The sequence below is a fragment of the Mixophyes fleayi genome, chromosome 3 (genome assembly GCF_038048845.1).
Source record: "Mixophyes fleayi isolate aMixFle1 chromosome 3, aMixFle1.hap1, whole genome shotgun sequence".
Taxonomy (NCBI): Eukaryota; Metazoa; Chordata; class Amphibia; order Anura; family Limnodynastidae; genus Mixophyes; species Mixophyes fleayi.
Window position 1 is genome coordinate 75,534,707 of NC_134404.1, and position 24,684 is coordinate 75,559,390.

The window sequence follows — 24,684 nt, forward strand, 5'->3', positions numbered from 1 at the left end:
ATAATTACATTGACTAGATTATTATTATAATCGTTAAACACAGGTTAATGTTTGAAGGGTTTGGTAAGTACAATCATCTAACTGACAATTTATTAAATTAAATGTGCTTCACTCTCAGTTTAGAGAGTATTTTAGATAAATGGAATTACAAACAAAATACTTTTGAAATGTAATTAACAATTACATTATTTGTTGTTATTTTTAATATCATATATTTTGTTATCATGCTAACAACATTACATGTATTGTATAACTACTCTACACTCTTCACTGTGCTCGGTGTGACATTTTTGTGATACTTCGTAGAATTCTGCAGAATATTATCTTGTACTGTAATAAATAAAAGAGCCGAATTTATACGGAAACTATAACCCTTTCCTGACATTCTCTCCTTCTAGTCAGTTCCATCAGCCGTATACTGAGGAGCAAATTTGGAAAAGGGGAAGATGACGATGTAGAGATGGAAAGAGCTGATCAGGAGGAACAGGACAAGAGGACAAAACACAGTATTGATGGGATCCTGCGAGAGAGAGGTACAGTCCACAGAACTTTATTCTATTCCTGCTGGGTGACCTGAAATGTGCACTATATGCAGCCACGATTGTAGGCTGCAGTTTCACGTTGTTTTGCATGATTGCTGTCACGGTTATAGAATATTTGACTACACTTAATCGTGGTTATTCCAAGGGAAGGGTGATACAAATAAATGATGATGATACAAATGACATATTTATTATTAGTTAAGATAACTGGTGTGTGTGTAAATATAGGAATGATTTTGTTTGGAAATACATAAATAAAAACATAAGCGATCTTTGAAGTTGTAGAAACGTGTAGCTACGTTTTGTTTTAGATTTGCCATATTTGCTTTTGCAACAAATATATGAGTTTATATTTATGTTTTATTTGTATACTTGATCAGGGGCCGTTTCTAATTTGTGTTGTGTCTGCTGTCAGTGTACGCTGTGGATTGTAAAGTACTGATTTCTCTTCAGTTTATAGATGTAATTGCTGGTGAATGTGTAACCAAGGTGTTAGGGCGATTGCTCCTTTTTTTTTACACTTATTAGCCGAGATCAAAGTGCATTGTGGTGTGGCCTATAAAATGATGGCAAAATAAGATAGTCATAGACGAAGGAGCGGGGGAGGGGTTAATACAGGGAAAGAAACTTTGCAGAGCCTGGAAGATTAGTTTTAGACATCAATTGAAAACCACAGGAGTTCCAGATTCTGTTCTGCGAGGGGCTGGGTGGGGGAACCGCACAACCTTTCTATTTCCTCCACAAGTTATATTAAGGGTATCTGTAACTGTCATCTGACCTAACTTAGACCATTCTTTTACTTGCTCCTTTCATTAAAAAAAGTCCCCTTCCTAGCTAGTGCCCTCGTATTAACCCCTTCGGTGACTAAGAACGCACTGCTGGTCCCCACAGCCAGCAATGGGTGTATACTGAAATGATATACTTCGTTCAAAATACACAAACTTATTTCAGCTGTTTTAGGAGCTTTGATAATAATTCGATTCCAACCGAAATATTTGTCCTAGGAGAAATTGGAAACAGCAGTCCTGTATTTACAGCAATGTGGGACCCACGGTGGAAACAGTAATGGGGATTCCTTTAAAATATAGCAAAAGAGGAGGTCCAAATTCGTCATTCCCGAAGTAGAATTCTATTGATTCTAAATCCATAATAAAACATGTTTTAAACGTTATGTCAGATTTTATTGTTATGACACGTTTAGCTATTAATCCCGAGAACAACGTGGAGCAGGTACCTCTCAGTGTGTAGTTGGTACCTCTCAGTGTGTAGTTGGTACCTCTCAGTGTGTAGTTGGTACCTCTCAGTGTGTAGGTGGTACCCGTCAGTGTGGAGCAGGTACCCCTCATTGTGAAGCGGGGACTCCTTAGTGCGTACAGGTACCACTCAGTGTGAAGCTGGTACCTCTCAGTGTGTACAGGTACACCTCAGTGTGGAGCAGGTTCCTCTCAGTGTGGATCTGGTACCCCTCAGTGTGAAGCAGGTTCCCCTCAGTGTGTAGCTGGTACCCCTGAGTGTGGAGCAGGTACCCCTCAGTGTGAATCTGGTACCTCTCAGTGTGTAGTTGGTACCTCTCAGTGTGTAGTTGGTACCTCTCAGTGTGTAGGTGGTACCCGTCAGTGTGGAGCAGGTACCCCTCATTGTGAAGCGGGGACTCCTTAGTGCGTACAGGTACCACTCAGTGTGAATCAGGTACCCCTGAGTGTGGAGCTGGTACCCCTTAGCTTGTAGTTGGTACCCCTCTGTGTGGAGCAGGTATCCTTTCAGCGTGTAGCAGTTACCCTTCAGTGTGGAGCAGGTACCACTCAGTGTGTAACAGGTACTCCTCAGCCTGTAACAGGTACCCAGCAGTGTGGAGCAGGTCCCACTCAGTATGTAGCAGGTACCTATTAGTGTAATTCCTGTATTAATTTTTGACACAAGACCAACTGCATGCTCTTACCCCGTGTAAAGAGGCAGTTTGGGCCAGGCTGGTGTTATAGCAGGCTGAGCCTGCATATAGGTACTAGAGGGGACAAAAAGTATCAAATGAGCTGGTCAAACATTTGTACAAGTTTTCCATCGATGACAAAGGAACCTCTCCATACACAATCTACACTTGGAGATGAACTTGGGGGACAAAGGGAGGAGAGTCCATTGAAACTCATACTTTAGCTCTGTTCAGACAAAGCTTCAGCCAGAAGCAGCTTGGCGCGGACAAAGGAGGGCTGCCTTTTTTATAATTCAAGGAGAAAAGAGTGAGAAAGCTGCCTCACAAAAGCCTCAGAAAGGACATTATGGGCTTGCAATGAGGGATGAATAATTCAATAGCCACTGCTACTGAGAGTTTTATGGACTCTTTACTGTGGAAGAAAAAGGCCACTTTTACCTACAAAATGTCTCTGGCTGTCTTAGGGTTTGCAGAAGCAGTGAAAGGAAAGTTACTGAACCATTAACCCTTCTGAACTGCACGCATCACTGCTTCACAAGGACAGATAGATAAACAGATAGATAGATAGACAGATAGATAGATAGATAGATAGATAGATATTGTATAACTATTTTACATTTCTACTTTTTACATCCGTATCACTACGTCTAATACTAAAAGCATCAGCAGATTGCTGTTTAGGGGATTGTGCCTCTATTTTGTCTTTAATAGCACTTCCAGTTATTGTACCACCTCATGTTGTTTCCTCGCTATATAAGTCTGTCTGTCTATCCACCCTCAAACTTGCAGACACAGAATGGAACACAATGACATAAAATAAACTAGCTGCTTCATGCCTTCACAACAAATGGATATCATTAGGAACAATGCATTCGAGTTTAAAAGGAAACTTTTTCGTCTCTGCTTTTGATTGTAGCTCCAAATGGATAGAGAGAGAGAGATCTCTTGAAAACATGAGAAGTACATACCACCAACTTTGCTGGAAAGCCTTAATTATGTATGCAATTTTCTTGCTGCATAAAACCACATATTAACCCTCTAAAATGCTTCCGGGCGGTTATCGAGTAAAAATCCGTCTGTGGCCTAATGCAAACGATTTTGCAGTTAGTAGTCATCTCTCTCTCTGTAGAACTATGCAAAGGATCTGTAGTTGATGACATCTGGGACATAATTAATCTTAACTGTTTGATGAAGTGCTCATTTCCAAAACTCAGACAAGGAAGGTTTCCCCATCCATTGATCCGTAACGTTAAAGTTAGCCATCCCGTGGCTCTCCAGCTGGTATCGAACTTTAAGTCACTGCAGCATAACAATTGGAGAGCCATGATTGACTTACCTTCCCAAATGCTGATTGGCTTGTTAATGTACACACAGTGACACGTATGCTGCAGAATGGTCTCTGTGCATAATGCACAATACATCACCCGGGCTTTGTTGTGTAGTTTACTAGTCTTATGTCCTGTGTTTCACTTATGTAGGATCTCTAGTATGTTACTTGCCTCTCGGGGGCTATACCACAACATTATAATCAGTGCTAAAATTATTTTTGCATAACAAATTATAGTCACTATATGCTGCATATATCAAGGTCGTACGTTTCCATGTGTTGGTTTCCTAGTTATGTGATCATAGACTAAGGGGGACGATGTTGCTATTTTTATTGACGTTTATTATTTTGTTGTGAAGTACATGAGAGCTGATTCTGGATTCTTGGATGGTAACTGTAATAATGAAGTATAATTCAGTAAAGCAATTGCACTAGCTCTTTATGTCGTACTTGCCCCTTTTTTGGAGTTCAGGGCGCCACGTCACATGGGAACTGACTTCCTAAAATTGGAAAATGAGGCAACCTGTGTCCTCATTCAGACTGTGTCTGCTTTAAACGTGAATTGGGTCCTCTAAATATTTCTGTTGCTGCTCAGTGTGACATTTACAGCTCTGCTGAGTGTATTAAAGGGCTACCAGTTGAATGGGTCCCTCTGTTTCCCCCATGCAGAGTGGAACTGGCCCCCAGGCGGCGTCACAATGCATTTGTCCCTGGTCAGGCGCTCGGCCCCAATTGGCCCTCTGCAAACTCTTCCCAATCTGAGAGCTCTGTAGGCAGATTAAATTGACTCCTTTCTTCCTTTCTCACTTTCATCTTGAACGATACCCGCCCTCTGTAGCCCCAGGCAAACATTCGTGAAATTTCTGCAACCTCCCCTTATTCCTATTACTTAACCCCTTTCCACCAGCTAGAAATGCTCTGTTTACAGGATTTGGGCAATATGTGGTGCTTTGTAAGTAGCCAAGATCTGTCGTTCTTATAAAGGGAGCCAGACCCGGGAGGGAGGTGGGAACTGAAGAGTGAGCCAGGGGAAAAAGAAATAACTGAGTGAATAATAATACAAATATGTGTCGGTGTGCATGGATGTGAGGTAGATGAAAGGACTCAGCAAGTGATCAACATTGTACACAGAGTAACTCACATCATGTAGTGCACAGAGATGACAGCGATGTGACTAAAGGAACTGGAACTGCACCACAGACACCGGTTTGTTCTGAGTGTGTGATCGTCTGCAGGGAAAGACATTTTTTGCAGCTGTGGTCATGGGATGTGGACAGTGCAGCGCTGTACACAGGACACGCGACTGCCAGCCCATAGCTTAAATATTTACATGCAACCTGACAATCAGGGACTTGTCTCTCAGCTTTCAACTGGCTGGAAAGTCGTGTGGAGGCGAGATGGTCATCCTGATACTAGTCATATCACACATAGCATGTGCAGGGCATCCACCAGTTACTACAGACCAGGGGAGGGGTGGCAAATGTTAGCCTGGGGGCAAGACTCAACGCAGCAAGCTACTGTAAAGGGAAAAAATGCTGGTGGCTCAGTGACCCAGACCAAGGTAGCCCACTATGGGACTGGCCCAGGGGGAATATACCCCCCTACCCCCCAAACCCAGTCTGCCCCTGCTACACCTATGTACTGTCCTGATACTGTTCATCTCACAGACATCATATAGCACACACAGTACAACCATCACCTACTACAGACCTATGTACTGTCCTGATACCGCTCATCTCACAGACATCATATAACACACACAGTACATCCATCACCTACTACAGACCTATGTACTGTCCTGATACTGCTCATCTCACAGACATCATATAACACACACAGTACATCCATCACCTACTACAGACCTATGTACTGTCCTGATACTGGTCATCTCACAGACATCATATAACACACACAGTACATCCATCACCTACTACAGATCTATGTACTGTCCTGATACTGCTCATCTCACATACATCATATAATACACACAGTACAACCATCACCTACTACAGACCTATGTACTGTCCTGATACTGCTCATCTCACAGACATCATATAGCACACACAGTACAACCATCACCTACTACAGACCTATGTACTGTCCTGATACTGCTCATCTCACAGACATCATATAACACACACAGTACATCCATCACCTACTACAGACCTATGTACTGTCCTGATACTGCTCATCTCACAGACATCATATAACACACACAGTACATCCATCACCTACTACAGACCTATGTACTGTCCTGATACTGCTCATCTCACAGACATCATATAGCACACACAGTACATCCATCACCTACTACAGACCTATGTACTGTCCTGATACTGTTCATCTCACAGACATCATATAGCACACACAGTACATCCATCACCTACTACAGACCTATGTACTGTCCTGATACTGCTCATCTCACAGACATCATATAGCACACACAGTACATCCATCACCTACTACAGATCTATGTACTGTCCTGATACTGCTCATCTCACAGACATCATATAGCACACACAGTACATCCATCACCTACTACAGACCTATGTACTGTCCTGATACTGCTCATCTCACAGACATCATATAGCACACACAGTACATCCATCACCTACTACAGACCTATGTACTGTCCTGATACTGCTCATCTCACAGACATCATATAACACACACAGTACATCCATCACCTACTACAGATCTATGTACTGTCCTGATACTGCTCATCTCACAGACATCATATAGCACACACAGTACATCCATCACCTACTACAGACCTATGTACTGTCCTGATACTGCTCATCTCACAGACATCATATAACACACACAGTACATCCATCAGCTACTACAGACCTATGTACTGTCCTGATACTGCTCATCTCACATACATCATATAACACACACAGTACATCCATCACCTACTACAGACCTATGTACTGTCCTGATACTGCTCATCTCACAGACATCATATACCACACACAGTACATCCATCACCTACTACAGACCTATGTACTGTCCTGATACTGTTCATCTCACAGACATCATATAGCACACACAGTACATCCATCACCTACTACAGACCTATGTACTGTCCTGATACTGCTCATCTCACAGACATCATATAGCACACACAGTACATCCATCACCTACTACAGACCTATGTACTGTCCTGATACTGCTCATCTCACAGACATAATATAGCACACACAGTACATCCACCATCACCTACTACAGACCTATGTACTGTCCTGATACTGCTCATCTCACAGACATCATATAACACACACAGTACATCCATCACCTACTACAGACCTATGTACTGTCCTGATACTGTTCATCTCACAGACATCATATAGCACACACAGTACATCCATCACCTACTACAGACCTATGTACTGTCCTGATACTGCTCATCTCACAGACATCATATAACACATACAGTACATCCATCACCTACTACAGACCTATGTACTGTCCTGATACTGTTCATCTCACAGACATCATATAGCACACACAGTACATCCATCACCTACTACAGACCTATGTACTGTCCTGATACTGCTCATCTCACAGACATCATATAGCACACACAGTACATCCATCACCTACTACAGACCTATGTACTGTCCTGATACTGCTCATCTCACAGACATCATATAGCACACACAGTACATCCATCACCTACTACAGACCTATGTACTGTCCTGATACTGTTCATCTCACAGACATCATATAGCACACACAGTACATCCATCACCTACTACAGACCTATGTACTGTCCTGATACTGCTCATCTCACAGACATCATATAACACACACAGTACATCCATCACCTACTACAGACCTATGTACTGTCCTGATACTGTTCATCTCACAGACATCATATAGCACACACAGTACATCCATCACCTACTACAGACATATGTACTGTCCTGATACTGCTCATCTCACAGACATCATATAGCACACACAGTACATCCATCACCTACTACAGACCTATGTACTGTCCTGATACTGCTCATCTCACAGACATCATATAGCACACACAGTACATCCATCACCTACTACAGACCTATGTACTGTCCTGATACTGTTCATCTCACAGACATCATATAGCACACACAGTACATCCATCACCTACTACAGACCTATGTACTGTCCTGATACTGCTCATCTCACAGACATCATATAGCACACACAGTACATCCACCATCACCTACTACAGACCTATGTACTGTCCTGATACTGCTCATCTCACAGACATCATATAGCACACACAGTACATCCATCACCTACTACAGACCTATGTACTGTCCTGATACTGCTCATCTCACAGACATCATATAGCACACACAGTACATCCATCACCTACTACAGACCTATGTACTGTCCTGATACTGCTCATCTCACAGACATCATATAGCACACACAGTACATCCACCATCACCTACTACAGACCTATGTACTGTCCTGATACTGCTCATCTCACAGACATCATATAGCACACACAGTACATCCACCATCACCTACTACAGACCTATGTACTGTCCTGATACTGCTCATCTCACAGACATCATATAACACACACAGTACATCCATCACCTACTACAGACCTATGTACTGTCCTGATACTGTTCATCTCACAGACATCATATAGCACACACAGTACATCCATCACCTACTACAGACCTATGTACTGTCCTGATACTGCTCATCTCACAGACATTATATAACACATACAGTACATCCATCACCTACTACAGACCTATGTACTGTCCTGATACTGTTCATCTCACAGACATCATATAGCACACACAGTACATCCATCACCTACTACAGACCTATGTACTGTCCTGATACTGCTCATCTCACAGACATCATATAACACACACAGTACATCCACCATCACCTACTACAGACCTATGTACTGTCCTGATACTGTTCATCTCACAGACATCATATAGCACACACAGTACATCCATCACCTACTACAGACCTATGTACTGTCCTGATACTGTTCATCTCACAGACATCATATAACACATACAGTACATCCATCACCTACTACAGACCTATGTACTGTCCTGATACTGTTCATCTCACAGACATCATATAGCACACACAGTACATCCATCACCTACTACAGACCTATGTACTGTCCTGATACTGCTCATCTCACAGACATCATATAGCACACACAGTACATCCATCACCTACTACAGATCTATGTACTGTCCTGATACTGCTCATCTCACAGACATCATATAATACACACAGTACATCCATCACCTACTACAGATCTATGTACTGTCCTGATACTGCTCATCTCACAGACATCATATAACACATACAGTACATCCATCACCTACTACAGATCTATGTACTGTCCTGATACTGCTCATCTCACATACATCATATAGCACACACAGTACATCCATCACCTACTACAGACCTATGTACTGTCCTGATACTGCTCATCTCACAGACATCATATAGCACACACAGTACATCCATCACCTACTACAGACCTATGTACTGTCCTGATACTGTTCATCTCACAGACATCATATAGTACACACAGTACATCCATCACCTACTACAGACCTATGTACTGTCCTGATACTGCTCATCTCACAGACATCATATAACACACACAGTACATCCACCATCACCTACTACAGACCTATGTACTGTCCTGATACTGCTCATCTCACAGACATCATATAACACATACAGTACATCCATCACCTACTACAGACCTATGTACTGTCCTGATACTGCTCATCTCACAGACATCATATAGCACACACAGTACATCCATCACCTACTACAGACCTATGTACTGTCCTGATACTGCTCATCTCACAGACATCATATAACACACACAGTACATCCATCACCTACTACAGATCTATGTACTCTCCTGATACTGCTCATCTCACAGACATCATATAACACATACAGTACATCCATCACCTACTACAGATCTATGTACTGTCCTGATACTGCTCATCTCACAGACATCATATAGCACACACAGTACATCCATCACCTACTACAGATCTATGTACTGTCCTGATACTGCTCATCTCACAGACATCATATAGCACACACAGTACATCCATCACCTACTACAGACCTATGTACTGTCCTGATACTGCTCATCTCACAGACATCATTTAGCACACACAGTACATCCATCACCTACTACAGACCTATGTACTGTCCTGATACTGCTCATCTCACAGACATCATATAGCACACACAGTACATCCATCACCTACTACAGACCTATGTACTGTCCTGATACTGCTCATCTCACAGACATCATATAACACACACAGTACATTCATCACCTACTACAGACCTATGTACTGTCCTGATACTGCTCATCTCACAGACATCATATAGCACACACAGTACATCCATCACCTACTACAGACCTATGTACTGTCCTGATACTGCTCATCTCACAGACATCATATAGCACACACAGTACATCCATCACCTACTACAGATCTATGTACTGTCCTGATACTGCTCATCTCACAGACATCATATAACACACACAGTACATCCATCACCTACTACAGACCTATGTACTGTCCTGATACTGCTCATCTCACAGACATCATATAACACACACAGTACATCCATCACCTACTACAGACCTATGTACTGTCCTGATACTGCTCATCTCACAGACATCATATAGCACACACAGTACATCCATCACCTACTACAGACCTATGTACTGTCCTGATACTGCTCATCTCACAGACATCATATAACACACACAGTACATCCATCACCTACTACAGACCTATGTACTGTCCTGATACTGCTCATCTCACAGACATCATATAACACACACAGTACATTCATCACCTACTACAGACCTATGTACTGTCCTGATACTGCTCATCTCACAGACATCATATAGCACACACAGTACATCCATCACCTACTACAGACCTATGTACTGTCCTGATACTGCTCATCTCACAGACATCATATAACACACACAGTACATCCATCACCTACTACAGACCTATGTACTGTCCTGATACTGCTCATCTCACAGACATCATATAGCACACACAGTACATCCATCACCTACTACAGACCTATGTACTGTCCTGATACTGCTCATCTCACAGACATCATATAGCACACACAGTACATCCATCACCTACTACAGACCTATGTACTGTCCTGATACTGCTCATCTCACAGACATCATATAACACACACAGTACATCCATCACCTACTACAGACCTATGTACTGTCCTGATACTGCTCATCTCACAGACATCATATAGCACACACAGTACATCCATCACCTACTACAGACCTATGTACTGTCCTGATACTGCTCATCTCACAGACATCATATAGCACACACAGTACATCCATCACCTACTACAGACCTATGTACTGTCCTGATACTGCTCATCTCACAGACATCATATAACACACACAGTACATCCATCACCTACTACAGACCTATGTACTGTCCTGATACTGCTCATCTCACAGACATCATATAGCACACACAGTACATCCATCACCTACTACAGACCTATGTACTGTCCTGATACTGCTCATCTCACAGACATCATATAGCACACACAGTACATCCATCACCTACTACAGACCTATGTACTGTCCTGATACTGCTCATCTCACAGACATCATATAGCACACACAGTACATCCATCACCTACTACAGACCTATGTACTGTCCTGATACTGCTCATCTCACAGACATCATATAGCACACACAGTACATCCATCACCTACTACAGATCTATGTACTGTCCTGATACTGCTCATCTCACAGACATCATATAGTACACACAGTACATCCATCACCTACTACAGACCTATGTACTGTCCTGATACTGCTCATCTCACAGACATCATATAGCACACACAGTACATCCATCACCTACTACAGACCTATGTACTGTCCTGATACTGCTCATCTCACAGACATCATATAGCACACACAGTACATCCATCACCTACTACAGACCTATGTACTGTCCTGATACTGCTCATCTCACATACAATATATAGCACACACTACATACTACAGACCTATAGATTTTCCTGATATAGGTATCATATGTGCAGTGTATTATTTATCCTTAATTTGCTTTATACTGTAAGACCCTGTTTTATGTAGTTGCCCATCCCCTTCCACCACGCTAGTGATTTGCTCCACACAGTGCCTCACTAGGGTTATTCAATGTATTGTTCCTCATAGTGTAGCATTAGATCTGTGAAGTAAATTCATCTTTATAGTGCAGCACTACAGTTGTGTAATGTAGTTTTTTATTCTAGAGGTGGCAATATATTATTCCATATAGTTGCAAAGCTCCAGTCTTGCAGTATATTACTCTTCCTAGTTCAGCGCTATAAATGTGTAGTATATTACTCCACCTAGTGCAGCGCTATAAATATATAGGACCTCATTTAGAGTCGGATGCAAAGTCCGTTTAAGAAGTGTAGGAGCAGGAGTGTGCCGCAGCTTGGTAGGGTATTATGAGTTGTAAGCAACCCCAGTTGCGTCCCACTCGTATTACCCCATCGAGCTGTGAGCAGTTCCTGCAGCTAGCTAACCGCTTGCGCCACCTAATTCCTGCCGCACAGCTTTAGCCCTGTTTTGACGTGTGTTGTATCTGCGCCTCACTGTGACTAGGATGTATTTACATGGTCACGCCTTCACAATTCCACGTTCCGCCCATTCTCTCGTAGTGAGTCGCAAACTGTCGCAAGTATTAATTGCGTCCAAGATGCAGGCGGATTTGGTGCTTTCTGCACATGCGTGATAGTGTTTTTTTTCCATGCACCAACTCTAAATGAGGTCCATAGTGTATTACTCCTCCTAATGCAGCGCTATAAATATATAGGGACAAATTCAATTCGGCCACATTAGTGTAGGATTAAGGCAGCGTTAGTACTATTACCTTTAATATGGTAATTTTAACCCAGAATTTTACTAGCAGCCAGGGCCGCCATCAGGGGGATATGGGGGGTACTGTTGTACCGGGCCCGGGCTCACCAGGGTGCCCGGTACAACAGCTCAGCAAAAACTTACCTGGGGCCCGCTGCTGGTCTCCACTATTCTGTCTTCAGCCTGGCTGTCACCGTGACAGCCAGGCACCAGGATCCGATCGCAGGGGTGGAGGAATCATTCCCCCTGCGATCATGTGATCTGTCACAGGCAGAGCATATGATCGCAGGGGGAATGAATCCTCCACCCCTGCGATCGGATCCTGGTGCCTGGCTGTCACGGTGACAGCCAGGCTGAAGACAGAATATCGGAGACCAGCGGTGGGCCCCAGGTAAGTATGTGTTGCTCATGGGGGGGGGCACTCATGGGGGGGTGCCCGGGTGGCACGGGGGCCCGTACTGGGCCCGATTTTTTCTGAAGGCGGCCCTGCTAGCAGCCCTAAGAGGTGCGAGCAAAAATCAGCGTTAAAATTAACGTACTAACGGTATCATCATCATCATCACCATTTATTTATATAGCGCCACTAATTCCGCAGCTCTGTACAGAGAACTTACTCACATCAGTCCCTGCCCCATTGGGACGTACAGTCTAAAATCCCTACCACACACACACAGACAGAGAGAGACACACACACAAACAGACACAGACTAGGGTCAATTTGTTAGCAGCCAATTAACCTACCAGTATGTTTTTTGGCGTGTGGGAGGAAATCGGAGCACCCAGAGGAAACCCACGCAAACACAGGGAGAACATACAAACTCCACACAGATAAGGCCATGGTCGGGAATTGAACTCATGACGCCAGTGCTGCAAGGCAGATGTGCTAACCACTACGCTAACACTGTGCACTTTTACCGTACTAACGGTAACACTGCGCACTTTTACCGTACTAACGGTAACACTGCGCACTTTTACCGTACTAACGGTAACACTGCGCACTTTTACTGTACTATAATTGTACAGTGTATTATTCTCCTAGTGCAGTGCTAGATTTGTGTATTGTATTACTCCTCCTAGTGCAGTGCTAGCTTTGTGTAGTGTATTATTCCTCCTAGTGCAGTGCTAGATTTGTGTAGTGTATTATTCCTCCTAGTGCAGTGCTAGATTTGTGTAGTGTATTATTCCTCCTAGTGCAGTGCTAGCTTTGTGTAGTGTATTATTCCTCCTAATGCAGTGCTAGGTTTGTGTAGTGTATTATTCCTCCTAGTGCAGTGCTAGGTTTGTGTAGTGTATTACTCCTCCTAGTGCAGTGCTAGGTTTGTGTAGTGTATTATTTCTCCTAGTGCACTGCTAGATTTGTGTAGTGTATTACTCCTCCTAGTGCAGTGCTAGGTTTGTGTAGTGTATTATTTCTCCTAGTGCACTGCTAGATTTGTGTAGTGTATTCCTCCTCCTAGTGCAGTGCTAGATTTATGTAGTGTATTACTCCTCCTTGTGCAGTGCTAGCTTTGTGTAGTGTATTATTCCTCCTAGTGCAGTGCTAGATTTGTGTAGTGTATTACTCCTCCTAGTGCAGTGCTAGCTTTGTGTAGTGTATTACTCCTCCTAGTGCAGTGCTAGAATAGTGTACTGTATTTCTTCTCCTAGTGTGGCGCTAGACTTTTGCAGTTTGTTGTAAATTCCTATAATTTCCTAACGTTACAGCTACGTTTGCACTTACTTGGAGTTCGCCATAAACATATGCTAACGTTTAGGCCAGCACAGCAGCATAGAGTAGTTCTGTCTATAATTTACAAAGTCTAGTTGTTGATTTCATGTTTATTCATGTATACATATATTATGCAAAATACAATGGAGAAAGTGTGTACCAAGCTGGGAATCGGAGATAATGCTCTATTTATGATTGGCTCGGTGTCAGTATAATTATCAATATCTCTGATGTAGTTACAGACTGGGAAGAGCTCAATATATATATAGATAAGGGAGCTTTGCGTGCTTAACATGCGGCTGATCAGCTGTTGTGGAACTACTACTCTCAGCAAGCACTGACAGCCAGATACCGAAGGTTGTTTACCTCCGGATCTATGACGTTTGATCAAGCGATAAAATCGTTCGATGCTTATGAAGTATTCCAGTAATCAGATTGCCATTAATTCTGCATTGATCACCGCAGAAAATTCACATTTCACATTGTCTGCTACACTTTTTACATAAAGGGCTTAATTATTTAAAATGAGTGACTTAAGATATATGCTTCTCTGAAGTGTCTCTTTATTCTCCTGTCGCTTCTCTCTCTGACCATTGATCAATTGTAACAGGCGATGAGTTAGATTTCAGGGTGCAGTAAGGCTACAAGGTTCCATTATATAAAACCCCCCAGCGCTGAGAAATGGTGCAGAACTGCAAGCAGCTCTCTGCTTCATTTAAGGAGCAATTGAGTGTATCGAAGAGCAATAAATCTCAAGGCTGGATAGCTTTGCTACAAGTACATGTCACTACCAATTCTACCATGAAGTGTAGCATAGTGGGGCAACACATACCACATGTGACTGGCTGGCAGCAGCCCTGGCGTACCATGTGACTGGCAATTTATTCTGCCCAGTGTAGGGGTGATAACCTGACACATGTAGATAAACACTTAAACAGTGGGGCATTAGGGACCTAAAATGTGTTATGTTTTTCTAACATTGTGTATGCTTTTAATTACGATTTAACCTCGGATTTAAAAATGTGTAATGATTAACCCATTATACCTTCTTATAATTTGCACCTAACATTAGCGGTGCATCCTCTTAATCAAAATAATTATACTCACCTCCAAGAGATCCATGTAGCTTATTACTATAAATTGCTGGAGTTGTTTACTGAAATGAGGGTGCACCCGAATAAGTACGATTTAATTCGTTTAAATTAATATTCCTAGTTCCTTTTGCCCAACGTGGCTTTTGCATGTATCTACTGTGTTGCAAGTACGGAGAGCATGGTGTGTTTAGAAAATAGAAAGCAGTTCTATTAGTACCTTTCACGTCTGAGTTATGCAATCATAAGGGAAATAGCTGTCTACACTCTCGTCGTTTGCAGTGATGTAGCTAATAAGTTGCAGAATATAACAGTTAAGAATAGACGGTGACCACTTTTACCAAAGATACAGAATATTCTATTGTGTCAATAAAAAACATCTGTATATAAAGTTGTTGTATAATGTAGTTTAGACTTCACTGTTATTTGTTAAACAAATTAGACTGTGCTGATTGTACTAGATGTGCCGCGTTCAATGGATGTGTGAAATGTCTGCCAGCTCATGTTAGGTATATAAACTATTCACGATTGGGTTGTGTACAGCAGGCATATGGTTAATCCCGAGTGTATATATACAGCAAACAGGACAGTAAAAGGTAATTAAGTTGTTTTAATACCTCATTTTAAGGGCTGATTTACAGCTGTTTTACAACCAGACATTATAATGTGAAAAGGATGTTTTTTAAGTAGTCTCTTTGGGCAAATATTGATTAAGTAGTTGTTTGTTGATACTTTTGTTACCTCTGAAAGAGCCAGTGGCTTTGCCTCTTGTGTTTTATCTGCCATTGTTATTGGTTCCTAATGAGATCAAAGGGTGATCATTTCAATGTATCTGACTTGGAAAATCCTATTTGACCATTAAGACCTTTAGTGGATTTTTGGCTGTTCACTGGTTTCTATATAACTAGAGCCAGATTAATTATGATTTTGGCTTTAAATCACCTGATTCAACTACAAATCAGTTTAAAGTAAATATTTAATTTGGAAAATACAATATCAATTATGACATTATGTTATCATTTGCTTCCATTATAATTATTATTGTGTTAAGTTTATTTATTCATAGTTACTGAAATAAAGTTTTATCTTATGTTATATATTTTTCAAGAATGTACTTACATATTTTTAGTGTATTTACAAATTTTAGGCATTTTTTCCTGGTATAGATGAATTTTTGTAAAAATACAATTTATTGTTGAATGCTTTGGTAACATTCATGTGTACAATTCTTCTATTGACAATATCGTACAAATAACTTTCCAATGATGAATTACTGAAGGCACATGTTTACCCAACCTTGGGGCATCTTTGTAGGCTTCCAATGCCTAAATGTAGCAAATTGTCTATTTTTTAACATATACCACTATGACCATTGAATATTGGACTCAAACATATATCCACTAAGATGGCTTAAAATGTACAATTTCAGTAAATCACTCCCTTAATATCTACCTGTGTTGATTTAATTGTTTTGATCAATGCAGGTAGATATTGATCATCAAAACAAGTTTAACCACTTAATTTGTTATTTTGTGTTATTGAGCGAATTCTCTTTATTAATAACACTCAATAATTGTGATGGAAGCATAAGTGGTGGGTATATGTGTATGCCATGCTTGCCAACTCTCCTGGAATGTCCGAGAGACTCCCAAAATTCGGGTCGGTCTCACGGACTCCCGGGAGAGCAGGCAAGTCTCCTGCATCCCGCAACTGCCTAGCCTAAGTGACGCGATTCGTGGTGAATCGCGTCATCTTGGCCCCGCCCCCGCGACAAACCGCCATTTTCGTCACGGGGACAGAGTCAACGTGACGCGTTAGCCCGTGCCCCATCCCCTCCTGCCCTCTAATCACGCACCTCTCTCGGACTACACTTGCCGAAAGTAGTCAAGTATGGCGTAGGCACAGAATGCTTACCTCTGTCAGATAATAGCAGTGAGCATTCTGTTTGTGTGCAACTTATGATTCATGAAAAACCCTATGCATTTGTATTAACCAATAATTCTGTGTATTTGTGGGCTTAGTAACTTGGTGTTGGCTGCCTTCACTATTCATTTCTACTTTGCTTTGTTAACTTTATTTCACATTCCCACTGGTGTTTAAATGATGCATTTAACATATATTTGTTTAATGCAAGTTAAGTGCATGTAAACGCATGTCCAAAATAAAAATCATTGTACCAAAAGAGGCCGTACGCATTTGCATTACTAGTATAACTTGTGTTGCTCTGCATTCTTATGTAAGTGTAAACTGCGTTCTGTACTCTACTTTGTATTCCAAGCTCCATCTCTTCTAAGAGGTGTGTGTATGTATATATATATATATATATATATATATATATATATCAATCTTAAAAAAAGACTGGGACACATCTTTGTAAACAGCGCTTTTTGTACTTAGGAGCCGGACATGAGTCCCTTTGTGACCATCTCTACATAACCCCCTAAATATCCAAATATTTTTAAAACAATACTTTCAGTTTATATAGTGGAAGTGGGTTTTTATTAGAGATGGGCGGGTCCGGTTCTCCGAGAACCGAACCCACCCGAACTTTGGGTATCCGAGTACCGAGCTGAGCAGCTCGGTACTCTCCCGCCCATTCCGAATCCAAATCGAGGCCGAACGTCATTGTGACGTCGTCGGATCTCGGGACTCGGTTCTCGCGATACTTCAACTTTATAAATACACGCCTCCACAGCAATCCATCGCCATTTGACAGAGGGAGAGAGCAGGGTGTAGTCATAGGCTAATTAGAGCAGGGACAGAGAATACCATATTGTTCTTGCAATTGCTCTAACCAAAATCGCTAGTGCAGAGAGGAGGATAGAGGTTTATTATTTTTTCTTCATATTTGGCACTCCCCAGCGCTTTTGGGGTGTCCCCCATAATTGTGCATTAATATTTCTGGCTGTCAAAAGTCATATCTGTCAGCATTATCTACTAAATAATTTGTAGCACACCTCAGTGTTTTTGGGGTGTCCTCCCTAATTGTGCATTAATATTTCTGGCTGTCAAAAGTCATATCTGTCAGCAGTATCTACTCAATAATTTTTAGCACTCCTCAGTGTTTTTGGGGTGTCCTCCCTAATTGTGCATTAATATTTCTGGCTGTCAAAAGTCATATCTGTCAGCAGTATCTACTCAATAATTTGTAGCACTCCTCAGTGTTTTTGGGGTGTCCTCCCTAATTGTGCATTAATATTTCTGGCTGTCAAAAGTCATATCTGTCAGCAGTATCTACTCAATAATTTTTAGCACTCCTCAGTGTTTTTGGGGTGTCCTCCCTAATTGTGCATTAATATTTCTGGCTGTCAAAAGTCATATCTGTCAGCAGTATCTACTCAATAATTTGTAGCACTCCTCAGTGTTTTTGGGGTGTCCTCCCTAATTGTGCATTAATATTTCTGGCTGTCAAAAGTCATATCTGTCAGCAGTATCTACTCAATAATTTTTAGCACTCCTCAGTGTTTTTGGGGTGTCCTCCCTAATTGTGCATTAATATTTCTGGCTGTCAAAAGTCATATCTGTCAGCAGTATCTACTCAATAATTTGTAGCACTCCTCAGTGTTTTTGGGGTGTCCTCCCTAATTGTGCATTAATATTTCTGGCTGTCAAAAGTCATATCTGTCAGCAGTATCTACTCAATAATTTTTAGCACTCCTCAGTGTTTTTGGGGTGTCCTCCCTAATTGTGCATTAATATTTCTGGCTGTCAAAAGTCATATCTGTCAGCAGTATCTACTCAATAATTTGTAGCACTCCTCAGTGTTTTTGGGGTGTCCTCCCTAATTGTGCATTAATATTTCTGGCTGTCAAAAGTCATATCTGTCAGCAGTATCTACTCAATAATTTTTAGCACTCCTCAGTGTTTTTGGGGTGTCCTCCCTAATTGTGCATTAATATTTCTGGCTGTCAAAAGTCATATCTGTCAGCAGTATCTACTCAATAATTTGTAGCACTCCTCAGTGTTTTTGGGGTGTCCTCCCTAATTGTGCATTAATATTTCTGGCTGTCAAAAGTCATATCTGTCAGCAGTATCTACTCAATAATTTGTAGCACTCCTCAGTGTTTTTGGGGTGTCCTCCCTAATTGTGCATTAATATTTCTGGCTGTCAAAAGTCATATCTGTCAGCAGTATCTACTCAATAATTTTTAGCACTCCTCAGTGGTTTGCGCTCAGAATGGATTCAAAGCAGTCCACATATGATCTAAATGAGCAACCAGGTTCTGTCACCAGTCCTGATGTTAGTGTTCCCAGTACGTCATCTGGCCAAGGCGATGTCAAACAACAGAGTGTTTTCAAATTAGTGCAAAAAACAAAAACCAAAAAAAATTTTACTGTATTGAAGCGAAAAAGAAGTGTAACTGAGCAAAAGTTAAGTGACGATAAAAAAAAAATTGCAAGCATGCCATTCTACACACGCAGTGGCAAAGAGAGAATGAGGCCTTCACCTTTGGCTATTAGTGGCAGATCCCAAAAAGTTACCCAGGCTACAATTGGTGCACAACTACTGTTACGCGTCAAAGCTGAGCTGCAAGATACCAGTGAGGCATTACAGGAGAATATTTGCTCTGATTCACAAATGACAACAATCCCTGTGGAGAGTCCATCCAACAGTGGGATGTCTAATCGTGAGCATTCTGCTGATGTGTGCCTTAATAGCCCGAGTGTAGCCGGTGATACCCAAATTGAGGATGCCACTTTGGAATTAGAAGAGGATGAGGGGGAGATTTGTGTAGGCGACGAGGGCGCTAATGAGGATGTTGATGAGGATGAGGTTGTTTGTGTAAGTCCTGCACCAGTGGCAGCAGTTCTGGCACGTGACAAGAAAAAGGCCATTGTCATGCCTGGGCATAAAACAAAAAAATCCACTTCTTATGTGTGGAATTATTTCTACCCAAATCCAGACAACAATTGTATAGCCATTTGTAGTGTATGTGAAGCCACAGTCAGTCGAGGGAGGGACCTTAACCATCTTGGAACCTCGTCTATGTTACGCCATTTAACGAGAGTTCATGGCAAAGTGTTGGGAAAAGCTGAAAGTTCTTCCCAAAAGAATACAAGCACTCCCTCATCAGCTAAGACCCTCCGCTCACCGACATACCGACGGCTACAAAATACACCCACCACACCATCCTCATCAATATCCTCAGTAGCGCTCGGAGTTAGCCCGGCATCCCACTTAAGGCTGGATGACTCCGGCACTATTATTGATTCCTCTGAAGAAAGCGTTAGTCCTGCTGCTGCTGTTGCTGCTGCTGGGGGTGAATCGTCATCCCAGAGGCAGGTGAATAAAATGAGCAGTCCTACATTTCAGCAATTAACTGTGAAACAATCATTTGCGAGGGGAAGCAAATATGACAGCAGTCACCCAGTCGCCAAGCGAATCACAGACGCCATGGCTGCAATGTTAGTGTTAGATCTGCGTCCAATCTCCACAATAAACGCAGCTGGTTTTTCACAGTTAATTGAGGTTTTGTGTCCGCGTTACAGAATTCCATCGCGACACCATTTCTCCCGTAAAGCTATTCCACAACTATACCAAAAAGTGTGTAAAAATGTAGAGATTGCGCTGAAAAATGCCATTCTGCCCACTGTTCACTTAACCACAGATATGTGGACAAGTGGAAGTGGCCAAACCAAAGACTATATGACTGTGACAGCCCACTGGGTTGGTCATTCACCTTCACCAGCAGGAACAGCAGCAGCATGTACACCACTACGTAACATTTGTCACAGGCAGGCCACTCTTTGTATCACCGGCTTCACTAACAGGCATACGGCTGACAATTTGTTACGCAAACTGAGAGATGTGATTGATGCATGGCTTATACCACTCGGACTCTCCCCAGGGTATGTCATTTCAGATAACGCCAACAATATAGTGCGAGCATTACAGCTGGGTGATTTCCAACATATTCCCTGTTTTGCTCACACCATCAACTTGGTGGTGCAGAGCTTCCTACGAAATAACCGTGAGGTGCAGGAGATGCTTTCGGTGGCCCGTAAAATTTCAGGCCATTTCAGGCATTCAGCCACAGCATGTAGGAGATTACAGCAGCTCCAAGAGCAGTTTAACTTGCCCTGCCACCAACTTAAGCAAGAGGTGGTAACTCGGTGGAATTCCACCCTGTACATGCTTCAGAGGATGGAGGAACAGCGCAAAGCCATCCAAGCATATTGCACAAGTCATGACATTGGGAAAGGAGGGGGGATGTATTTCACTCTTGCACAGTGGGGAATCCTTTCAGTGCTGTGCAAGGTGCTGAAACCATTTGAAGTTGTGACATGTGAGGTCAGTGCAGACTCTGCTAGTTTGAGCCAAGTCATTCCTTTAATTAGACTATTGGAAAAGCAGCTTGAGAAAATGAAGGAGGAGCTGAAAGCAAGCAATTCAGCAAAGTATGTTGGCCTTGTCGATCAAGTACTTAATTCGCTTCACAATGATCCTCGAGTTATTAAGATCTTGAACTCGGATCAGTACGTTTTGGCCACTGTGCTTGATCCAAGGTTTAAAACCTACATTGAGTCTTTACTTGTAAATGAGCGAGATGTGAACTTTTGCAAGGAGCTATTGCTCAGCAAGTTGGCCGCTGAACTGGGCCTCGGCTTGACGACGTGTCCTCCTTCACTTTCTCAAGCTGTTGCTCGTAAAAAATTAAATTTCCAAAAAAGAAGCAGGGAAGACACAGGGGGCAGACGAGAACAATTTAACATCTGGGCTGGTTTGAAGGATTTTTCAAAAAAAAGTGTCACTTTGCCCATAAGTCCATCCAATATGAGTATAAACATGCAAAGGATGGTGGAGGATTACTTTCAAGAGGTAGTTGATATGGAAATGTCAGACAGTCCCTTTCCTTACTGGGAAGAAAAGCAAGCCATTTGGAAACCCATGTACAAACTTGCTTTGCAATACCTAAGCTGCCCACCCTCCAGTGTGTACTCTGAACGAGTGTTCAGCACAGCAGGGAACTTAGTCAGTGATCGCCGTAGAAGGTTACTTCCCAAAAATGTGGAGAAAATGATGTTTATAAAAATGAACTACATCTTCCACGAGGAAGGCCTTCACCATCCAAGACATCCAAGCACTGACTGTTCTCTAATGGCGGATTCAAGCGGCGATGAATTGATAGTCTGTGATGATGACGTACACACTGATGAGGGTGAGGATGAAGCTGAAGATGATGCCGATAACATCTTTTTAAAACTTTCTATGTAAGTGTAGGGTGCAATCTACCCCCAAAGAGGAAAGGGACTTGTGGCATTTCCATATCACATACCATCTTGAAAGGCTGCTGTTAGGGCAATTTATCCTTAAGGGTAGGGTGTCATAGACAGAGTGACCCTAAACTGGCTTTGTCCATTTTTCATAATATTGTACAGTCTATAATGGCTGAATTTTTTAGTATTTTATACAAGTGGAGGGGGGCCTAGAGAGACAGAAACCAAACTGGCTTTCTCCATGTCAATTAATATTGTACAGTCTATAATGGCTGAATTTTTTGGTATTTTATACAAGTGGAGGGGGGCCTAGAGAGACAGAGTGACCCCAAACTGTCTTTCTCCATGTCAATTAATATTGTACAGTCTATAATGGCTGAATTTTTTAGTATTTTATACAAGTGGAGGGGGGCCTAGAGAGACAGAAACCAAACTGGCTTTCTCCATGTCAATTAATATTGTACAGTCTATAATGGCTGAATTTTTTGGTATTTTATACAAGTGGAGGGGGGCCTAGAGAGACAGAGTGACCCCAAACTGTCTTTCTCCATGTCAATTAATATTGTACAGTCTATAATGGCTGAATTTTTTAGTATTTTATACAAGTGGAGGGGGGGCTAGAGAGACAGAAACCAAACTGGCTTTCTCCATGTCAATTAATATTGTACAGTCTATAATGGCTGAATTTTTTGGTATTTTATACAAGTGGAGGGGGGCCTAGAGAGACAGAGTGACCCCAAACTGTCTTTCTCCATGTCAATTAATATTGTACAGTCTATAATGGCTGAATTTTTTAGTATTTTATACAAGTGGAGGGGGGCCTAGAGAGACAGAAACCAAACTGGCTTTCTCCATGTCAATTAATATTGTACAGTCTATAATGGCTGAATTTTTTGCTATTTTATACAAGTGGAGGGGGGCCTTGAGAGACAGAAAGCAAACTGGCTTTTTCCATTTCTTTACATATTTAACTATAAGTGTAGGGTGTAATATACATTCAAAGACGATGGCTGCATTGCCAATATGCATAGATGGAGAGGAAGACAATCTGTTTTGTGTGTAGAATAGGCCTACCAACGAAGAATTAAACTGTTTTTTTGGATGATTTATTACCTCAACAATTAGATTACTTGTCTCTAAAACAGTTGGAGCACTAAATTGGGTTAATTTAGGCCCAAAAACATGGATTTTCCCAAAAAATAGCAAAACAAAACCAAACAAAACCAAAACCAAAACCAAAACACGCAATGGCGGTTTTGCAAAACCAAAACCAAAACCAAAACACGACGGTAATCCAGATCCAAAACCGAATCCAAAACCAAAACACGGGGGTCAGTGACCATCTCTAGTTTTTATAACCCTAGTGATATAAAATTTGAGTAATTGTGATTTGTATTCATATATGTCATCAATTATGGGGAAAATGCTCGTGTATTTGTGATTATACAGTAGGTTTTTTTTAAGGGTACAGTAAAGAATTGTCTGGAATGTTTAGAAACTTTAAGAATCCTATTGTACCTCTCCCTTCATTGTCTATCTTTAGTTATAGACAGATGGTAATTTTTATAATCAGTGGCACTGTACGAGCATGCTTTGGTGGTTTATTAATAATTAGTGGTGCTTCCTTACTATTATCACACATAGTACATAGTTAGAGGAAAAGGAAATCATATGGGCAAAACTTTTCTAATTTCCCTTCTAGACTGATTTACAAAGTAAACTGTGGTAATTAGACGGATAGTTCTAATGATCTCTTAGGAGTATTGATGTCATTCTGAATTAGTGCTAATGAGCTGTTATTAGCGGTCCTCTGCCTGTGGTAATATAAGTCTATAAGCATGTCAAAAAGGAGAATGAAATTGTTTTAGTCTACAGCAAGGTGACATCTGTATGTGATGCATATCACATAAT

General features: G+C 41.7%; 1 protein-coding gene across 2 annotated transcripts in view; it reads left to right on the top strand.

Annotated features, from left to right (window-relative positions):
* Positions 1 to 24,684, top strand: part of PAX3 (paired box 3) — a 68,497-nt gene that overhangs the window by 3,874 nt on the left and 39,939 nt on the right. For both annotated transcript variants that reach the window (XM_075201866.1, XM_075201867.1), the window contains exon 4: positions 399 to 533. In XM_075201866.1, the coding sequence (XP_075057967.1) occupies positions 399 to 533 (135 nt within the window). The remainder of the gene's footprint in view (positions 1 to 398; positions 534 to 24,684) is intronic.